The following is an 18,994-nucleotide window of genomic DNA, read 5'->3' as shown; positions in this document are numbered from 1 at the left end:
CCCAAGACACTTTAAAATTAAAATTCAGACGCAGCTGCAAAGTGCAAAGTCACATTTAGCGTATGTAGCAGGGATACACTAAAGTCTGGTATATGGAGTGTGGGCGCTTCACAGTTGATAACGTCTGTTTGTACTGTGCACCTGGTCGGTAGTTTGCATTATGAGCATGTAAGGACAGATCCATGGACACGTTCTGCCATTTAATGTGGAATGGTTGCCGTTTTCTTTCTAACCTCTTTTTTGTGTCTCTTTAATTCCACCGTGTAACTTAAATGACATGAATAAAATAAACTTTAGGGCTGTGTCAGACCTGAGCTGTGAGTGTGTGACGGTGGCTCCTGCTCGTGGCCTCGGCCGAGATGAGATCAGGCGAAAACCGGTAAGTGGGAACATTTTGTTTTTATAATTATTTTATAATGTCATCAGGTGACTGTTGTAAGACTGTATGAACAGATGCTTTTACAGTGGCATGTTAAAGTCAATTGAACTACTCTAAAACATATCTGTCCTGTAGGTTTTAAAATGAAATGAATCTTTAAGCTCTTATGTGATAAAAGTCAGAAATGCCAGATTAAACAAATGGTCACACTAGCTTCCAACGTCAAACCTTTTTCCCTTAAATTAAGATCTGGCCTCTTTATTATAACAAGTTCATCAATATCCAACGCCATTTTAATTTGTCCCCATTTCATGACATCTCTAACAAAATTAGGTCTATCAAGTCTGAGATTTAAAAAAAAGTCAGGTGTTTATATCCAGTCCTGCTGTGTCATACAATGGCCACCAGGGGGCTCCCCAAGAAAACATACAAAACTCTGGAATGAAGGCATCATAGCTTTAAACCTCAACACTGAAGTAGCCTAATGTTTAAATTCTCTTTATTGTGTACAAAATCAATGCTGACACTTTATTGCTGTTAGTGAAATTATAAGTCACAAAGACACAAACTGCATATACAGATAAAGAAAACATGACTCTTCTTATCAGCTGATCCATCATCCTGTAGTTCTGTGGAAATTCAATGACGTTGTCTGAACAGTCCAGTTCATTTAAAACTGAGTCAAACCTGTGCTGGCAGAGGCAGAGCAGGCTGCTCAGTCCACGATGTGAAACTCCAGTTGTCCACAGCCTTTTTCACAGCAGACATTTTGACATGTCGCAGCAGGAAAAACACAGATCTGTCATTAATGATGGACCCAATCCACATGAGCTCCTCCTGCTATGTGACAAAATATCTGCGTAAAAAATGTCTGTACAGTGCTAAAAGCTCTAGTTAATAATGATTGCGTTATTTTTGTGTTTTATTCATTTGGCTGTGGTTTATTTTACAGGTGTTGTGTCAAACACCTGCAAGTTTCTGATCACACTGTGGACACGTTTAAAGCCTGAGGCAGCAAAAAAATCAGCTAAAAGTCAATCAGTCGATCGACAGAAGAACAATCAGCAGCTACTGAGATTTTCAGGCAAAGACGGTGAAAAAAATGTTTCTCTGGTTCCAGCCTCTTAAATGTGCTGCTCTTCTTTGTCGTACAACATTTTAAACTGAATATTTCTGGGTTTCAGACATTTAAAGTCGTGGCCTTAGGCTCTGGGGAGTTTGTGTTATGGGCATTTTTTTCCACAGATCAATCGACTAATGAGTGAACTGAAAAAACTAATTGACAGATCAGTGGATTATAAAAGGAATCAACAGTTGCAGATCAAAGTAAATTAGCTTGTTTTACATTTATTAAATTGTTGCTATGAATATTTTTATTGTTTTTAATTAGTTTTTTTTAGTGAACTGATGCTTTATGTTGACAAATGGCTGCACCTGCTGTCAGTTAGTTAGCTAATGTTGGTTTGACCAAGTATAAAATAAAAAGATTTCTTCCTTTTGATATTTGAAATGAAAAAATTGACAGTGTCAGTGTTTTGTGTTTCATGGCTTTAGAACAAGTTACTGAGTTTCCTGCTGAAAGCGTTAACGTGTTGGCGGTGTGTGTTTGAGGTTAACTGTTGTGACGTTTTCATTTTAAACTCAGGAGTCAAACTGTGAAACTCGAGTCAGTGACAGTCAAGTTGGATATTTCCTGACCAGTTCATGAAGAGTAAAGGAAGCTGGTTTTACTGGTTTCTTTTACCTGCTCTTATTGAAAACATTAACTGCTCAGAGGTCACTGTCCTGTCATGTAGGTGCTACACTCGAGATGGACGCCGGAGTCCGTTTGTTGGTTTGTGCGGAATGGCGGAGATAAGATGGCCGCCCCTTTGTGCTGAGATTCTCTCCGGGATCAGTCGTCCTGAGGGATGGTTTCCTCCTCATCCTCCTCAGGTACAGAACCCTCCAGCTTACCTACACAAACACACACACAGCTCAAATTTAACATCACTGAGTGAATGTACTCAGTTAAACTCACTTAAATTAACTACAGAGGCAATGGTAGAGTACTCTGAGTCCCTCCAACCCCCACCACACCCACCTCCCACCCCTCCCATACATCATGAAAATGTAAAAATGAAGTGACAGCATTGTAAGAAAACCTGCCAAACAAATCAAACCTTAAACAGATGATAAATAACATTATTCTGAGTCACCACATGCACACAAACACCATCATTCACTGAAGGTTCTTTTACAAAACAAAACCAAATAAGTGTTGGAAGAAAAGGGTGAACAGAAAGTCCCTCGAATAAATCGTCCTGTTTCCAACTGCACGTTGGACGAGGCATCAACAGGAAATACCTGCTAAAGCCTTGAGGAAGAGCAGGAGAAAGGCAAAAAAAAAACAAAAAAAAAAACTTTTGTCTGTGATAGAAAACCAGAAATGAATCACTTTAAAACTATTTAATTCAAGGTATTAATGAATAAAAGAACACATACATAGTTTGGTCAGAGATTTGAAGATTGTGATTGTGCCTTTTCTCACATTTCTTTCTTTTCCATCCTTTTTTCTCTTCCGGCAGTTCGTCCCATCTGTGGACATTTAGCCTCCGACGGCCATGTGATTAAAAACACTGGGACACATGTTGCATAAACCACACGCTCATTCACAAACAGAGACATTTCAGACGCCTATCTCCAAACAGCAGGGTCACACAGATGTGAGGAGGGCAGACATATAACGCTATTTATTCCACTGTTGTGGAATTCTGTCTGTTCTAAAAAATGATTTTTCTCTTTGATCTTGTACACTTAATGTTTCAACGCTCTGTTGAGTCCCTGCACAGTTTACGTCACATTGTTCATTGTCATCTGTCAGTGAATTACCGTCGCACGTGCAGTACAGTCGTCACTGTTATCCTGGTTTTAATCTCATTCAGGAGCATAACCTGGTTAAATAATATTTCTGTGTGGTTCTAACATTATCCGGGTCTCTGATGGTCTGTCCAGGAGTAGGACTGACTCCACAGAGCTCGGCATTAAGAGAATATAACATGTTTGTTTCCTGTGTAGTGTGTAATACAGAGAGGATGTGAGTGTGGATCTGGTGCAGGGAGCTGAGAACAGGATTTAAACGACAGCAACATGAACAGAACACTTTTATTTTTAACAAACATCAGCACTTCAGGTGTTTTTCACCATAAAATGTCACAAAACAACCACTGTGCTTGAATTATTCACTGCTGCTCGATGTCGTGTAATTAACTGCAACTACTTTCCCGTGTTTGTGATATATTTTGTGACCTCTTACCTCACCTAGGCCTAAAAATGGAAATGGTCTAGGAGGATTATCACTGAAGGACAAAGAAAACTCAGACATTCTGTAAATGTTTGAATATAATACATTTTTATTCACAAGCACAACCTCACCACTGTCGCCTACGGTATTTTGAATTTACACTGATTCAGTACATTTGACTGAAATCTGTATGTGCACGTGTCGGCATGTGTGAACGGAAAAGAGAGGGAGAGCTGTGTGGCATCAGAGTGAAGCAGTGAGTTAATGATGAGCAGCAGCGAGGAAGAGGAGCAAAGTCGGTTACTGAGAGATGAAAGGGAGCAAAGGTGGCTACCGGGAGACGGAGTCAGGACTGGACGCTTCCTTTTTGTGGTCACATGACAAATCTGAGAAAGGAGGAGAGAGGTGGGGGGGGGGGGGGGGGGGGGGTTTAGATGGTTAATAGAAAATGGAAAGATCATGCAAAGCCACAAGAGGAGGGAAGACAAAAGAGGGAGAGACGGAGGAGTTAGTGCTGTTAGTCCACAGAACACAGACTGTTAGAATGGAAACATAAACACAGACTGAGAGTGTTCAGGACGTGTGTGTCAGTGTTTATGTTCCACAAATTATAGAAGTGTAGAAACTAGACTAAAAAACATCAGTCTGACAGACTGAATAATAACGTTATAATGGTTGAAGTGTGAGCAGAGAGCTGCCTTTTTAAACATATTACTGACACTGACAAACATTAGCATCCATTTAGAATTAAGTTTTCTGTCCAGTGTTCCTTCTCCTTTTAGCTGCTAGATGTTCAGCGTGTCTCTGACTGTCTCTGCTTGCTGTTTGCTGCTGGGCAGCTGGTGCTCAGTGGGTTTATCAGGGGGTTTTTAGCTGAAAACGGCTGCATGCAGGATTTGATAAGAGCAGCTGAGGCGTAACAAGCTGCTCAGAGAGACTCTGCTTTAGAGAGATTTCAGAAGCTCCTTAAAGCTGCAAAGTTCAATTTAATTCATGTTACATTTGATTCAGTGTTGATAAAAACATTGATTAATGCGGTTTTAAGTTGTATATCACACAAATTAAATGGCCGGTTTTTATCATTTTAATAATTTGAATATGATTGAGAGAAACTATTTTTGTTTTTATTTGTAAACTAAGTTTTGGGAACGATGTAGTTTTGCAAAATAATATGTTTTTTTAACATGTTTCATTGTGTGTGTGTGTGTGTGTGTGTGTGTGTGTGTGTGTGTGTGTGTGTGTGTGTGTGTGTGTGTGTGTGTGTGTGTGTGTGTGGACAACAGAATACTCCAAATAAATCTTAATATCTTAATACGACGTGTTTGCAGAATATTTTGGGTTTTATTGCCAAACAGAAGAACTGGGTGTCCTTTACCTGGTGAGACAAACAGAGATTTTTGTGCATCTGTGTCCGGTGTATTTTTGTCTTAGTTCCAAATAATAACTCTAATTTTATTTCTCTCTCTTTATGTTTTTTTAAGAACCTTTATCTTAAAGCGCTTCTAGCTGGTGTGAACGACCTTAAACAAACGGGCCTTGAAGTCACGGTGAGTACAGCTTTTAGTTTTCTTTTTTTTAGTAAATTTTTCTGTAAATTCAAAAACAACAAAAATCTAAAAACAAATTCTGATTTATTTTGGAGTATCCTGCTGCACAAAGCGTGTACGATTTTCTGTCTGAAAAAGTGTTTACCCCCCAAACTGTTGCTCTCTGCCACGCCTCTCTCCTGATTGGCTAACAGCAAACTCGCCTCATTCCCATTGGCTTCCTCTGGCCCATTGTGATTGGCCCACAGAGAGGCAGCATAGAGCTGTGCTGTGATTGGGCTCAGCTGGCCGTCTGTCTCACAGAGCCCTGCCCCCAGCAGATGTTGCTCCACACCCAGCTGAAACTCTGAGGAGAGAAGAGCACCTCTAGTGGAGAGACGCTTCAACTACAGGCACGTCACAACAGGGGAAAAATGCCACAATAACTAAATAAAAATTCATTTGTGACTTAAAAATGATAACTAAAATTAAAAACAGGGAAAATATCAGCACTGAAACCGAAGGAAAAAACTAGAAGACAAAAAAGTGCAACTGAAGATCAGCAAAACAGTTCAGTAGATTTCCCCTGACATCTTTTAAAAACCGTAAATATCCAGCTCAGCCACGAGTGCTGGGGCAAGACGTCAAAGAAATTTGTCTCACTTGCAGAAGCTTCGCAGTGTGTTTACGGAAACTACCAAATTCCAAATTTATCCCCAGTTATCCAAGAGCATTAAACAGTAAAATGGACCCAAACAAAAACAAGCCACAGCTTTTTAAGGTGGTAGTTTTCTTGTACAGCTGCTAAGAGCCTATAACCTCCAGCTAATTCCTCCAGAGTCAGTGTTATATTCAGTTTTGATTTGCAGTGCAGAATCCTGCACCGTGAGCCATTTCACCTTCGACATGAAAAACTGATCCTAAAATACTGTAAAACCACAGTGTGAAAATAAAACCTAATCAGATTAATAAATAAAACATGTTTTTTTCCCCTGATCCTACAGAATGTAAATGCCTGCTATGCATTAGTTGCATAGGCAGTTACTCACAAGGATATTCTCTAACTACTCCACACACACGCACACGCACACACACACACACACACACACACACACACACTCTCAGACGGGATCAATAAGAGAAAAGCTTTTATGGTCTCCACTTCCTGGAACCCAGTCGGTGCAGCACTCAGAGCTTTGCACACTTACATTCATTATGATTTTCTTCCCTCTTTTCTCCTCGTTCTTTTTCCCACCTTTTTCCTACACTCTCACTCAAACAGAGCTCAAACACACACTGTAGAAAACACGAAGCCCTTGCTCAGTCAGGCTCTTTAAGCAGAAAGCCTGGACAGCAGCAGCTCTGCGTCTTTGGCTCCATCACTGGTTTCCAGGGAGAATCTCTGCAACAGTTTTATAAATTATTCAGCGCGATGATTTAAAAAAAAAAATGACAACAACAAGTCTTTTAGTGATAAAAGCCACTAGGCAGGTGCTCTTTGCTGGCTTTGTGGGTGAACACTCACAACTTTTTCCAAATTGTTTGATCAAAACATCAATCACCTGCTCATTAATGCAATTATCTAATCAGCTAATCATGTGGCAGCAACGTAAGGTCGTAAACACAGTTTACCATCTTCTAATGGCTGCTTCCAGCCCGATAAAGCTCCATGTCACCAAGCAAAAGTCGTCTGAAACACGTTTCATGAACACGACAGTGAGTTCAGTGGACTTCAGTGTCCTCTCCTGACACCAGATCGGACAGAGTCCAGTAGAACACCTTTGGGATGTCAACATGGAGCAGAGTCTCCAAGGAAATTTTCCAACATCCCGTGGAATCCATGATAGCAAAGGGAGGAACTAGCCAATCTTTGCGTTGTGTTCCTAATAAAGTGCTCGGTGAGTGTATATGGTATAAAAAAAAACCACCACAGAAGCACTGAAAGGCTGCGGTTATTTTCCTACAGATCTGAGACCGAAAAACAAGACTAAAGAACGAAGACTTAAACCAAGACTAAGAAAACAGACGTGGGGGCGAAACCAGAAATAGCCACAGATATACAGAGAAAGACAAACAACATGTAGGAAAACAAAACAAACAGGACTTCCATACTGAAGGCAAACACATAGATACCATGACACTGAGGAGAGGAGGGAGGAGACGTGTGTGTACGCAGCTGCAACAGACCTTAGAGCACATATGAGCAGAAATACATATAAATATGCTGTAATTTTATAGAAGAACACAAATGCACATATATGTTACTGAATGAAAAGGTATTTGTGTAAAGAAAAGACAAACTGATGCATCTCTGCAGCTGGCATTTGTTCGTTAAACAAAAAAACAAAGTCATTCAAGTCCTTACTCTCATTTCAGAAAACCTTCGTTTGATATGTAGCTTATTAAATAAGGTTTTCCAACAACGTGCTGATCGTTGGCCCCGTCACGCTTTAAATCCACTTTGAGGGCACGTCATTTCTGAACAAGAGACGGCTCTGTTGCTAATTATTCACAATTAAGAGGTCTTCGGCGTGAAAGACATAGACAGTGGACGGATTCTTCACTGTCTCTGTGTCTTTTCACAGACATTAACAGAAGGTCAGGCAGTGCCATGTGTTTTTACTTTGTTGTGGCATCACTTTCTCTGCTTTCCCATTGTCACTCCCTTGTTTTCCCATTTTAGATGCATATTAATGGTCACTGATTGTGGCAAAAATGTGTGAATGCTCCTCATATACCTGTCCTCGTGGGGAAATAGCTTCCTCTGCATCGTTTCTAAATTTTCAGACATTGTGCACATGTTGTAAAATCATGGCAGGCCGGGCTGTGTTTACCTTTCATGGTGGGTGGGGCGTAGGTGCTCTGCTTCCTCTGAGAGGAATCTGAAACCTGCAGAGCAGAATGAAAAAACATAAGATGTTGACTCACACGTCTGTGAAACTAAAAGACAAATGATGATTTAAAAATATTCTCAGCCTATTAATGTGCCTATAAATATAATGTAAAAACGAATCGAAGCTCTGTCGCTCCTGATTGAAAATAGTTATCCACACGGGTCAGCAGGAGACAGGATGCACCATCATCTCCTTCCTAATCTTATTATGCTGAAACAACATTGACTCTGCAGAGAAGCCGTCGTTTATCTGGCAAATCGTCTGCGCACAGAGTCTGCTGTGAGCGCTCTGAAGAAATGTGTGAGACACGGAGAATAAAACTGTCTGTGTGATGAGCTCATGCCAAAAAAAATAAATAATGAGTCACGTGCTGGCATGTCAGGTATAAAGCATCAGGAGTCAATGTACCTTTTAGTTAGAATGGGTTTTTCCTTTCTAATCCATAGTTTAGTCGGCTTTAGATCATATTTTTTAATACATTTTGTTATTTGACTGGTTTGTTTTTAACTTGCATTGTTGAAGTATCAGAGATTTACTCCAGTAAATACCGAGGGTTGTTCCCTGGCATTGATCATCTTGTGGTTTGGAAGTGACTGCAGCAGACGAGTGTTCACCTGCATCTGTATGTATTTACAACCATTTATACAAACCTGTGACTCTCCACTGGCGTTGTTCTGATCTCCAACATCTGCAGGAGAGACGAGACAGAGGCAGTGAGCTCTTTCTTTTTCTATTGATTTGTCCCTCGTTCAGTTTATCAGCTGATCAATTTTTAAATCTTCATGACAGATGATTTGGTCCCAGAAATGAGCTCAGGGATCTAATGATGTCTAACAGTGTGTTGTTCAATCAGTCTGCTAGTTCAAATCACACTGGTCAGGTTGGGTAGTGGGACTTAATAGTCTTACTTCCTCTGTGTCCTGAAGCCACGCTGTGATCGTGTTGGAAAAAAAGCAGCTTTTGGACAAACTCCACATGATCAGAACAGTGCAAGTGCAGTTTGTAAACTGTAAGTGAAGTTTGCCAGGACCCAGTGCAGGAATTCCTGGAACTGGTCTCAGTAATAAGTACTGAGCAATAACCTTTTTAACACCTGCAGGTGATTATAGTCTCTGTAAATAAGGAGGCTGTTGACCAATGACTCAGCTGAGCCAGGAGCTGAGATTTCTGTTTTTCAGAACCCTTTTTTTAAAATGGAAAAATGTGTCTTTACTTCCCTTTACTTTCCCTCTTGCCTCTGTTTTTTTTTTAAAGCTGGTGAAATTCTATATTTTTATTGCCAACAAATCCCATGAACTGACCAAAAGCAACAGTACGGGATTATTTTCAGCGGCACAGAACACAGAATATCACCACACTTCTCCTGATAAATGACAACATTAAATTAAATCAAAATCTGACCCCAAATTCCACAACTTCCTTCCAGCTCAGGGTTGATGTTCTTAATCTCAGCTGTGAAATTCAAAACAGCGACTGTGAGCTGGAAGAAAATCTTTGGCTCAGAGGGAAATGAAACAAAAATCTGGATCTCAAAGAGGGACTAATCACAAGTCCCAGAGGGGGCGCAGTGGAAGCCAGTGAGAGTCCTACAGTACTTTACTTTCAGAAAATATCATAATTTAATGAAGACAAAATGTTATTTGAGCAAAATACTAAAAAAAACCAACAACCTGAGATGTAACATCTGCTCGTTTTGTTTTGATGATCTTTGCTTTGAGGCTTAGAGCACGGTCACTGCTTGTTTTTCCAGCTGCCAGCTGGCTTCCATCGTACAGACTGACCGTGCTTTACTGTCTAAGAATTAAGAAAGAACTTGACTTTGAGTCCAGGAACAGCTGATTAGAATTTTGTGACGATCCAGATCTGCAGTGATCCACAAAGGTTCTCTCTCTCATTAACTGATCTGAGTTGTTATAGATTTCTTTCTTAAAACTGAAGATAGTTAAGTTGTGTTGTGGTCTGTAAATGTTTATGTTCCCAGTCTTCCTGTTGTGTTTGATACCAACAATCTCTGATCTGAGGAACAGACAAAATGGCTGCTTGAAAACACCTCAGGTGCCAAACAGAGCTCTATACAACTATATTGGAACCAGGCTCACTGAGCTGAGCTCACAGAATGGAATCAGGCCGGTTATTCAGTCAGTCGGTTCCTGTGTAGAGGGATTTATAAGAGCTGAGAGCCCACACACACACACACACACACACACACACACGCACACACTCGCACACACACTTTAGGCATCCATCAGTCCAGTCTGAACACTGAGATCACTTTACCAAAAGCTGCAGCACAAATCTAATAAAGGTTCCATTATAGTTGCTGCTTTTCAGTTCTCGCCGTCCTCCAACCCACTCCTCACCCCACCCCCAATCTCCTCTCTCTCTCTTTGTCTCTCCCTCTCCCTCTCTCTCTCCCTCTCTCCCTCTCTCTCTCTCTCTCTCTGCAGTTTTACCTGAGCCAGGTTGTCTGTAGATCTGCAGAGTGGCAGGAGTCGGTCTTCTGCGACGGATCTGAGGTAAACACACAAACATCTTTTCACTGGTTCGTTCCCCTTTGACTTATTATTGAAAAAAAAAACATCTCTTGTGCCGGGTCAGTCTTCTTTCAGCCTTCTGATGCAACACCTGGGTTTGAAAACACCAGTTTTTATCGTCCGGATAATTAAGCTTTAAAAACACTATGAGTCAGTAGGTTTTAAAACACGAAACAAATAAAAGTTAATTAAAGATACTAACCGACTCTAATGGCCTCAATTCTTATGCTGTGAAAACACACAGTTAAACTCACTCTTGCGTATTTTTGTAGACTTTTAATTGAGAGCATTTCATTGGCTGCCTGAGTATTTAAGGCTTTAAAAGACTAATTAAGTTTATTATCTCAAATGCATCTTAAAAATATGATTTTCCACTTAGTTTTATTACCTATTTAATATAAGTTTTTAAAAAGACAGCTTTCCCACATTCTGTAGAAAATGGAAGGAATAACATGATAAACACTTCCTATCATCCTGCTTCAGTCTTTCATTTGTAAATCCCCAACTTTAAAATGAAAATCCTGATTTATAGTCCCCAGTGATTTACAGACACCTTTTGCTGATTACTCTTATGTGTCTTACAGAGATCCATTTTACAGTGGTAATAACTTCATAAACAACAGAAAACAATGTAAAAATGGGATTTAACCCACTGTTAATTAAAAAGCAAAGAAGACGAGTTTAAGTTTACTTTGCTCACAGCTTCACTCTGATGGGGTGAAAAACATCGTCACACTGCAGGAATGTAAATGTTCATTGTCGTCCTGCAGGAGCGACTTGGTTTACGAGATGGTATCTCATAAAACCATTGCTAAAATTTATCTTCGACTTCTGGAAACAGACTTCTGACAGTTTCCAACACTGGGACTCTCCAGATACCCACAGAGGGGCCCTAATTTGCCACCGTTCATTTCCCAGCTTCCTTAGAAATGAACGACTTCCGGTTTCCAGCAACTAAACAGTTCATAAAGACGTCAGCAAGGCAAACACCATCACTGAAACCTAACAGCCAGCAGTTTGAACTCCCTGAAAGAGCAGCTCCTGTTTCTCTTTACTGTAACAATCTGCACCACAGATGACTTTATATCGGCCTGTGATGCTTAAACTGGCCTTTCTATCGCACCTGACTTTATTTATGAAAGGTCAATTTATTTATTCCATGTTTCCCAGAATGCCTTTCTACACACCCTGAGAGAATGGGCGTGAACTTTGTTGTCAGTTGCAAATCATCCATGACAGGAGTTTAACTGAATTTATGTCACCGCTGGATAGTCACATTTATAACATCAGCTACTTGCAAAGTAAACAAATAAAAACATAAGTGATTCCTGGAAGAGAAGGAACATTTTCTAACAGTGTAAACATGTTTGAAACGCTCACATTTGATAGTAACAGCAGCAAATATTTCAAGAATAAAGAAAACAAAGAGTTTTATAAGTTATTTTATAGTGGATTTCACATTTAATTCTCCATATTGTCTGCTCACAAACACACAGATATCACCCCTTCAAACCGAACGAGCAAAATACACAAAAGCCTCAAAAGTGTCACATGCAGTGCAACTCAAATACAACAGACCCATTAAATACACACATCAGAAACATAAACAGCAATTTTCATAAGATCCGACTTGTACGCACACATGCTGCTCTGCACCCACACGCAGAAAATTCCAGTCAAGACTCACAAGATCACAGATAGAAGCCCCATTCAGCCCCATGAACCCACACCCGTCCGGCCCCCCCACTCTATGACACACACATGCTCAGATACACTCACATGTTCGGCGGCCTGTGGGTCCAGCTGTCCCTGCAGCGGAGGCACAGCAAACTGGATCTTCTTCGGACTGCCGGGCTCCATTATTACTGACTGAGAGATAGAAAGAAAGACAGACAGAAAGAGAGAGTGTGTGTGTATGTTTCTATGTGTGTGTGTGTGTGCGTGTGTCAAGGAGGGAGGGAGTAGAGAGGGAGGGAGTGGTCTTCTCTTGGCCAGCGGGGTCCATTATCACTAATTGACAGACTTAGAGAGAGAGAGAAAGAACAGTGGCTCAGTCACTGCAGCATTTTCCATAACATACACTCTGATGTAGCATGAAGTGGTGAAATAATGTCAGAAAATATGGATTTTTTTTTTTTTTTGTGATTTTATTCTGCACTGTGGAAACAAAAAAATGAAACAGTCATATTCAGTCTGATTCCTCATGACTTCAGCTGCTCAAATGTAACAGCCACACTTAGTCCAGGACGCTAATTTAACACTGTGATACAAGGAACGTATAAGTAAAGGGTTTGTACCAGTTCATGGCTCATGATTTTAATTTTTTATTTATTCGGGCAGATCTAAATGTTGTTTCAAAGCCAGATTCACACCTCTGGCAGTAAAAAATCTTTCTTTCTGTATTTTTTTATTGACCTAATAGTCGTTCAGTGTTCGGTTAAACACCTAAATTCCCAGAGAAAGCACAGAGGAGATGATGTCAGTGTTCAAAATAGTGGCTGCACCTCTGAGTTTATGTACATAACATTATTTCCAAAGGATTTTTCAAAGTTTACCATGAGTTCTCAGACTTATGAGCCTCACCGGAGCTGTATGGTATAAAAATATAAACACAGTGACGTGGACATCCATGCACACAGATTAATACACTGAGATCCAGGACAAATAAACAGTTTTAACAATCCATGTGCACCAGTAAATAAACTGTAAGGTGAAAGATGATTTGGAGGAGTGTTTAGCCAAAAGGTGTCTGTGAGAGGCGACTAAAAATAAAGCAGATCAGTTTTTATTTATGGGTTTCCAGTTCAAGGCTTTAAATCTCTGCAACGAGTTGCGTCCAGTTGAACAGAAACCAGGGGTTGTGTGGAAGGTTTGAAACCATCCACAGATTAATCTGAGTTTGACACTTGCTTCTTTAAAGGTTTTCTGTGTGACCAAACTTTCACTAAATAATCCCCTGTAAAGTTTTCTGTAAAGGTATCAACTCTGTTTAATCCACTTTTAACATAGATTTATGTCCCAGTGCATCCAAAAGATACTGATCATTGCAGTTTATGTTAAACCACTAAATAAGATTGTATTTGAAATCATTGTGTATTTCCTGCTCAACAGTGAACCTTTGGATTATAGCTGGAGACAAAGAGGAAGTTTTATTAACTTTATAATCGATAATAACAGACGAGCAGAAGTGTTCAGATCATTTACTAAATATGAAATGCTGAAAAGAGGCTCCTTTGAGTGAGTCACTAACGTTATTAGATTATCACTGATGTGTAAGCAGCATTTTCCTGTTTTACTTTGTGGAGGTGGAGCCAGTCTGAATTATTTTACATGATGTTTCACGTAGAAAAGTCTATCATTTGTTCCCTATGATTTTGTACGGACTTGTAACTTTAGCTGTCTAAAAAACGTTGTCCTCTAAAATGTAGTGTAGAGGAAGAAAGTCACTCAGATACTTGAGTAAATATACTTTCCTCTACGGTGGCCGAGAAAGGCCACGCAAATGCAAACGCCGCAACACAAACGCAAAAGCCGCAACACAAACGCAAAAGCCTCACAACGGAAGTTGTTACCTGCTGGATACGAAGTGGAAGAGGAGGAGAAGTAAGTGAAACCTTCAGATACTTACTTATACTTAAGCTAACTTATACTTAAGCTAATTTCGCGGCAACGTTAGTTAGCTTCATCGTAGTTCAAAGTTAGACGGCAGTGTACATAAATATTAAATTTTAAAGGCAATTATTAGCATTGTTCATTTGTGACAATCACATAATGACAGCAGTGATTGTAAGTTTCTGGAGAAGGTTTCACTTGCTGCTCCTCCTCTTCCACTTCGTAGCCAGAAAGTAAGTTGTGGCTAAACTTCCCTTGTGAGGCTTTTGCATTTGTGTTGCAGCTTTTGCGTTTGTGTTGCGGCTTTTGCATTTGCGTGGCCTTTCTCGGCCACCGTACTTTTTTTTTCTTTTGATGGGATTTTCAGAAATACCTGATGATTTTTTATGTTGGAGTTGTTACTAATCTCCATTGTTTCCGCCGTTGTGAGGCAGATGGAAATGCTGTTTCTCTCAGCATATATTGTTAAAGAGACCTTCATTGTACGGAAAAGTTATTTTCCATTTGACTTAATAATCAACAAACAGAGCGTAATGGAGGCTTCTCCTTGTCCTGCCTTGTTGTCTCTGTTCCTCTTTGTCTCTGTTATGTCCACTGGCATTTTCTACCCCCAGCTCACAAACCTGCATCCTTTGCCACTAATGACATCAGTGTGTGTGTGTGTGCGTGTGTGTGTTTGCGTGTGCGTTGGCAGTTGTAGTGGAAACACTGTCTCAGTGGAGACATCTGGAGAGACTTAGTGGCTACTGTAGGTGGAACAAACCACACACACATTGTACAAAGAGCCTCTTGTGTGTTGTTTTTTTTTTTTTTCATGCTTTTGGAAACTGTCCCATCTCCGCTCTGTGGAGGTGAGACAGAGGAGACTGCTCTGTTGTCTCTGCCTAACGAACACCTGCACTTTCTGCTCGTACCAGCAGCTGCAGTAATTGACTTCCTCCTCTCAGGACATGACGCGAGGTTCTGGCTGAGGAATATGTTTTTATATTCATTATTAAATGATTCGATGTCGTAACGCAGTCCAAAGTACTGCTGATCGCGCTGAGAAAGAAAGGACGTCCATGTAGTTTTGATTCTGATGGATGTGTAATGAAAGTATGTTCTAACAGCTCTGCAGTGAGCACTGGATAAGATGACGAGTCAAAGTGAAACAGCAGAAGAAATAAAATCACAGAGGTGACAGCAACTGTTGGGTGGTTTGCCGTGAAATGTGGTTCACACGTTCATGTTCCCCTCAGGATGAAGTGTTGGGTCATGTTAGCATGTGACATTTGCATTTAGCTCAAAGCTCTGTTGTGCACAGACACAGAGCTGCTGACGTGACTGTGGACTCTAGTTTAGACTCTTGTTTTGATAAAGTCAGTTAAAAGCCACAGTACACCTGCACACAGTTGTTCAGGTACTGGACAGGCAGGTTGTTCCAGCATTTTGGAGAATCATGTCACAGGTCCACTCAGGAGCTAGTCTGTCTCTGTGTCTCTGACTGACTCCATGATGTTTTGATCCGGTTCTGGGGGGTCCAGACCATCTGCTGCAGGACTCTTTGTTCTTCTTGTCTCTGAAGAAAGGTCTTTAGGACTCGGACTGTGTGTTTCACGCTGCAGGATGAATGTGGGATCGGACGCTTCCCTGATGAGACTGTGTCATGATTAAGAATCTAAACATATAAAGGGCCTAAAACATTTGTGCAGGAGGCCTGAGCTTGGTGTGTTTATTGGATGTTTCACGTGTTCACTGGTCGTATGTGAGACCGCTGCACCGCTTCACTCTGGTTATCTGGGTAACTGTCCGCTGCTGTAATGACTCCAGTATGTGTAGGGAAGCTGCATACGGTAACAGTACCAACACGGCTCTGGAGTGAGTGCATGCAGATGTGTCTGTGGTGCATTCGGTGCCTGCAGGGGTGTGTACAGAGTCGGGGTGTGTAACACAGGAAGTGTGTGTGAGGGTGGTGGTGGTAACCCCTGACCCTGAGCGAAGGGGGGAGGGAAATGTTGAGGTTGTTGTTCTTGGTATTGATATGACATTAGCTGATGTTGTTGTTGTTGTTGATACTGGTGTTGCTGTAATGGTGGTTGTGACCTCTGTTGCCATGGTAACCCCATCTGCTCCCATTGAAATGGCTGTGGAAGCAGCAGATTGTTCATGCTCCCCAGCCGTCCTCCTCCTCTTCCTCCATAACCTTCCTCTGTTTTCTCATCCTCTCTCTCAGACAGGTGCTGGCGAATGGTGAAGACGGTGTCATCCTTGCGTTTCTCGGGCAGCACCTGCAGATGGAGGGTGGAGACAATCGTCGGCGGGCGAGGCAGGAGGGAGAGAGGGATGAGGCGCGGAGTAAAGGAGGGAGGCAGGGAGAAAGACTTGACAAGTGGAGCTCTTCGAATCATCCCCTTTGTCCTGTTTGGATCCTGTTCCCTTTCCGACGTGTGTCCCCTCTCCTTCTGTCCATCACCATCCTCTTCATCACTGTCCTCTTTGTCACCATCCTCTCCTCCAGATTCGGGCTCAGCAGCGTCTCCACATACAGGTGAGTGTTTCTCTGTTTCAGGCTTCTCGGGCGTTTCTGCCGCAACAGGCTCAGAGCAGCTGCTGCTGGAGCTAGACTCTGCTTCAGACTCGTTGTCCACCTCCGGACCAGAGTCTTCGGCTGAAGAGCTGGACTCCCCGTCTCCCCCCCGCCGCGACATGGAGTTGGCCTTCTGGTTGTAGCAGGCGGCACAGCGAGACAGACCAAGACATTCAGAGCCTGATCTGGACTGGACACAGAGGGAGATAAGAACAGACACTCAGGCTGAAGGTCAGTCAGTCATCTACCTAGGTATTTATGTCCTTTGCTTTGGCCTCAGAAAAAGTCTTAAACATCTGAAACATGCAGGATTAACACGTTAGTGCTGATCACCTCTGATTGCGTGGTGTTTTATTCAGCGTGCTCCTATCGATCATGGCATCAGACCAGAAAAGGCTTGTATCTGTTGTTCTAGAGGGAGTGGATCAATGGCTTATTTTGTTGCTTGATTTGCCTTCCTAAGGGTGTTTGCGATAGAATACCAACCTCAGTGCTGTTTGGACTTTGATAGAGGACAGACATTATTGTGTATATAGCATTTTTAGATGTTTCGGTTTTATCCAGCATTCAGAATTTAACAAATCTGCGAGGGTTTGGATTTTTATTCCGCTCTCGTGTTGTTGTTCTTATAGTTTTTTTAACAGATTTCTTTTTAACAGATTTCATCTCTGGTGTTTTCTGATCCACCCTTCTCCAGCTTCATCACTCCTGTCCTGAGTCATTTCTGGTTGCAGTAGTTGAAGAGGTGCAGGTGACGCCTGCTGATGTTTGTGCAAACCAGCAAACCTCCCACAAGTTCTCAGGCCAGGTAAGGAGTGCCCAGCTCAGTTGTATGGAAACATGCAGGATTTATCCTCTCCTGATAATCTAATGAGTCATGCAGAAAGAAGTTTTACCAGGATGTTATTTTTAATATGGTTCATTTAGGAAGTTAGTGAGTTGATCAGTCACTAACTTTGGTTTGTGTTTAACTAGATTTTTATCACGTTTGGTACGTGAGCTTCTGCTCTCCTGTGAGTCATCAAGTCCTGTATTTACCAAATGTACGATGGCCGCCTGTGTCACGTCTCACATGACTAATCAAGCTACTCATTTTGCTCATTTGAAAGTACAGAGTAAGAATTTGAACCTTGACAAACATTTGTCTGAATCCTGCAGATACAGGTAAAAGTTCATTACACACTTTAGTCCCATTTGAAACAACAGAAAAAGCCAAACTTTGCTGTGAGGTAAATTTACAGGGTGTCGTGTAGAACAGAAACAGCTGTAAGCAGCTACCTTTGGTTGTTGTGGACTGTCTGCAGACGGGTCCTCAGCCGAGCCTCTGGGCCTCTCTGTGCAGAAAAAACAGGCTGATTTTATGAATCATTACAAAGTCACCAACATTTCTGATTACTCTGCTCATTGTTCCATCTGTTTCACCACATCCATCACTGCCCTTTACCATCCTACTGGGTAAACACAGCAGAGGTCAGACTTTTCTTCAGAGGTAAGATAAGAAATTAGCAAAAAGCAGAGACATAAGAATCAGTGCAGCAAACTTAAATATATAATGAAGAGTTTTAAATAACTTCCTGTTTGAGCTTCAGTGAAGTGGTTTGCTTTACCACACTGAAGCATCAAACTAAAACTCAAATCAAACTGTAAAGCTTAAATGATTAGTCGATTAATCAATAGCTTATCGACAGAAAACTAATAAGAAACTATTTTGATGATGGATTAATCAGCAAAGTCATTTTTTAAGCAAAAATGGTTAAAAATGATCTCACTCACTTTGGGCCCCGGGGAGTTGTGATGGGCCTTTTTGACCTTTCATAGACTAAACAATTAATTGATGAAGTGAAAAAATAATCAGCAGATTAATCAATGATGATAATAATTGTTAGTTTCAGCCCTAAACACTGTAACTCCATGTCACCCCTCTTCTGTAATCTTGGCTCTTTTTAATGTCTGATACCTAAATATGATTAAACTAGTTCCCAGAGCCTGTGACTGAATGTCAGACTCGTTTACTGACACAGAAACACGGTCAAATTGTAAATAAAAAAATAAAAAAACTTACCCATGCTTCCACTTTCTTTGTCCCCCTCAGGTCCAGGATGTCGTCCAACTGTCAGGCTGTGTCGACAGCTGGTTCACGTCCCTGGGTTTGTTCGTGTAGCTGAGTGTTCACACCCCGGTGAGTGTGCGTGTCTCTTTT

At 41.2% G+C, this 18,994-nt stretch overlaps 2 protein-coding genes across 3 annotated transcripts; both read right to left on the bottom strand.

Moving 5' to 3' along the window:
- Positions 1–861: 861 nt before the first annotated feature.
- LOC121189329 (protein phosphatase 1 regulatory subunit 1C-like) lies at positions 862–12,548 on the bottom strand. 2 transcript variants are annotated; one of them, XM_041049324.1, is made up of 6 exons: positions 12,396–12,548; positions 10,536–10,593; positions 8,733–8,770; positions 8,023–8,077; positions 5,355–5,555; positions 3,760–4,048 (listed from the first exon to the last, which is right to left on the bottom strand). In XM_041049324.1, the coding sequence occupies exons 1-6, from the start codon at positions 12,474–12,476 to the stop codon at positions 3,993–3,995; spliced, it is 489 nt and encodes a 162-aa protein (XP_040905258.1). In that variant the 5' UTR covers positions 12,477–12,548; the 3' UTR covers positions 3,760–3,992. The 2 variants fall into 2 exon arrangements, with proteins under 2 accessions (XP_040905259.1, XP_040905258.1); XM_041049325.1 differs by lacking the exons at positions 3,760–4,048; positions 5,355–5,555 and adding an exon at positions 862–2,335.
- Positions 12,549–15,017: 2,469 nt separating this feature from the next.
- On the bottom strand, positions 15,018–18,994 carry LOC121189687 (lateral signaling target protein 2 homolog). The gene is made up of 3 exons (XM_041050064.1): positions 18,857–18,994; positions 18,073–18,128; positions 15,018–16,984 (listed from the first exon to the last, which is right to left on the bottom strand). The coding sequence occupies exons 1-3, from the start codon at positions 18,858–18,860 to the stop codon at positions 16,001–16,003; spliced, it is 1,044 nt and encodes a 347-aa protein (XP_040905998.1). The 5' UTR covers positions 18,861–18,994; the 3' UTR covers positions 15,018–16,000.

Source organism: Toxotes jaculatrix, chromosome 11, assembly GCF_017976425.1.
Source record: "Toxotes jaculatrix isolate fToxJac2 chromosome 11, fToxJac2.pri, whole genome shotgun sequence".
Lineage (NCBI taxonomy): Eukaryota > Metazoa > Chordata > Actinopteri > Toxotidae > Toxotes > Toxotes jaculatrix.
The sequence above is the reverse complement of the archived record's forward strand: the minus strand, read 5'-3'. Positions and strand labels throughout refer to the sequence as shown.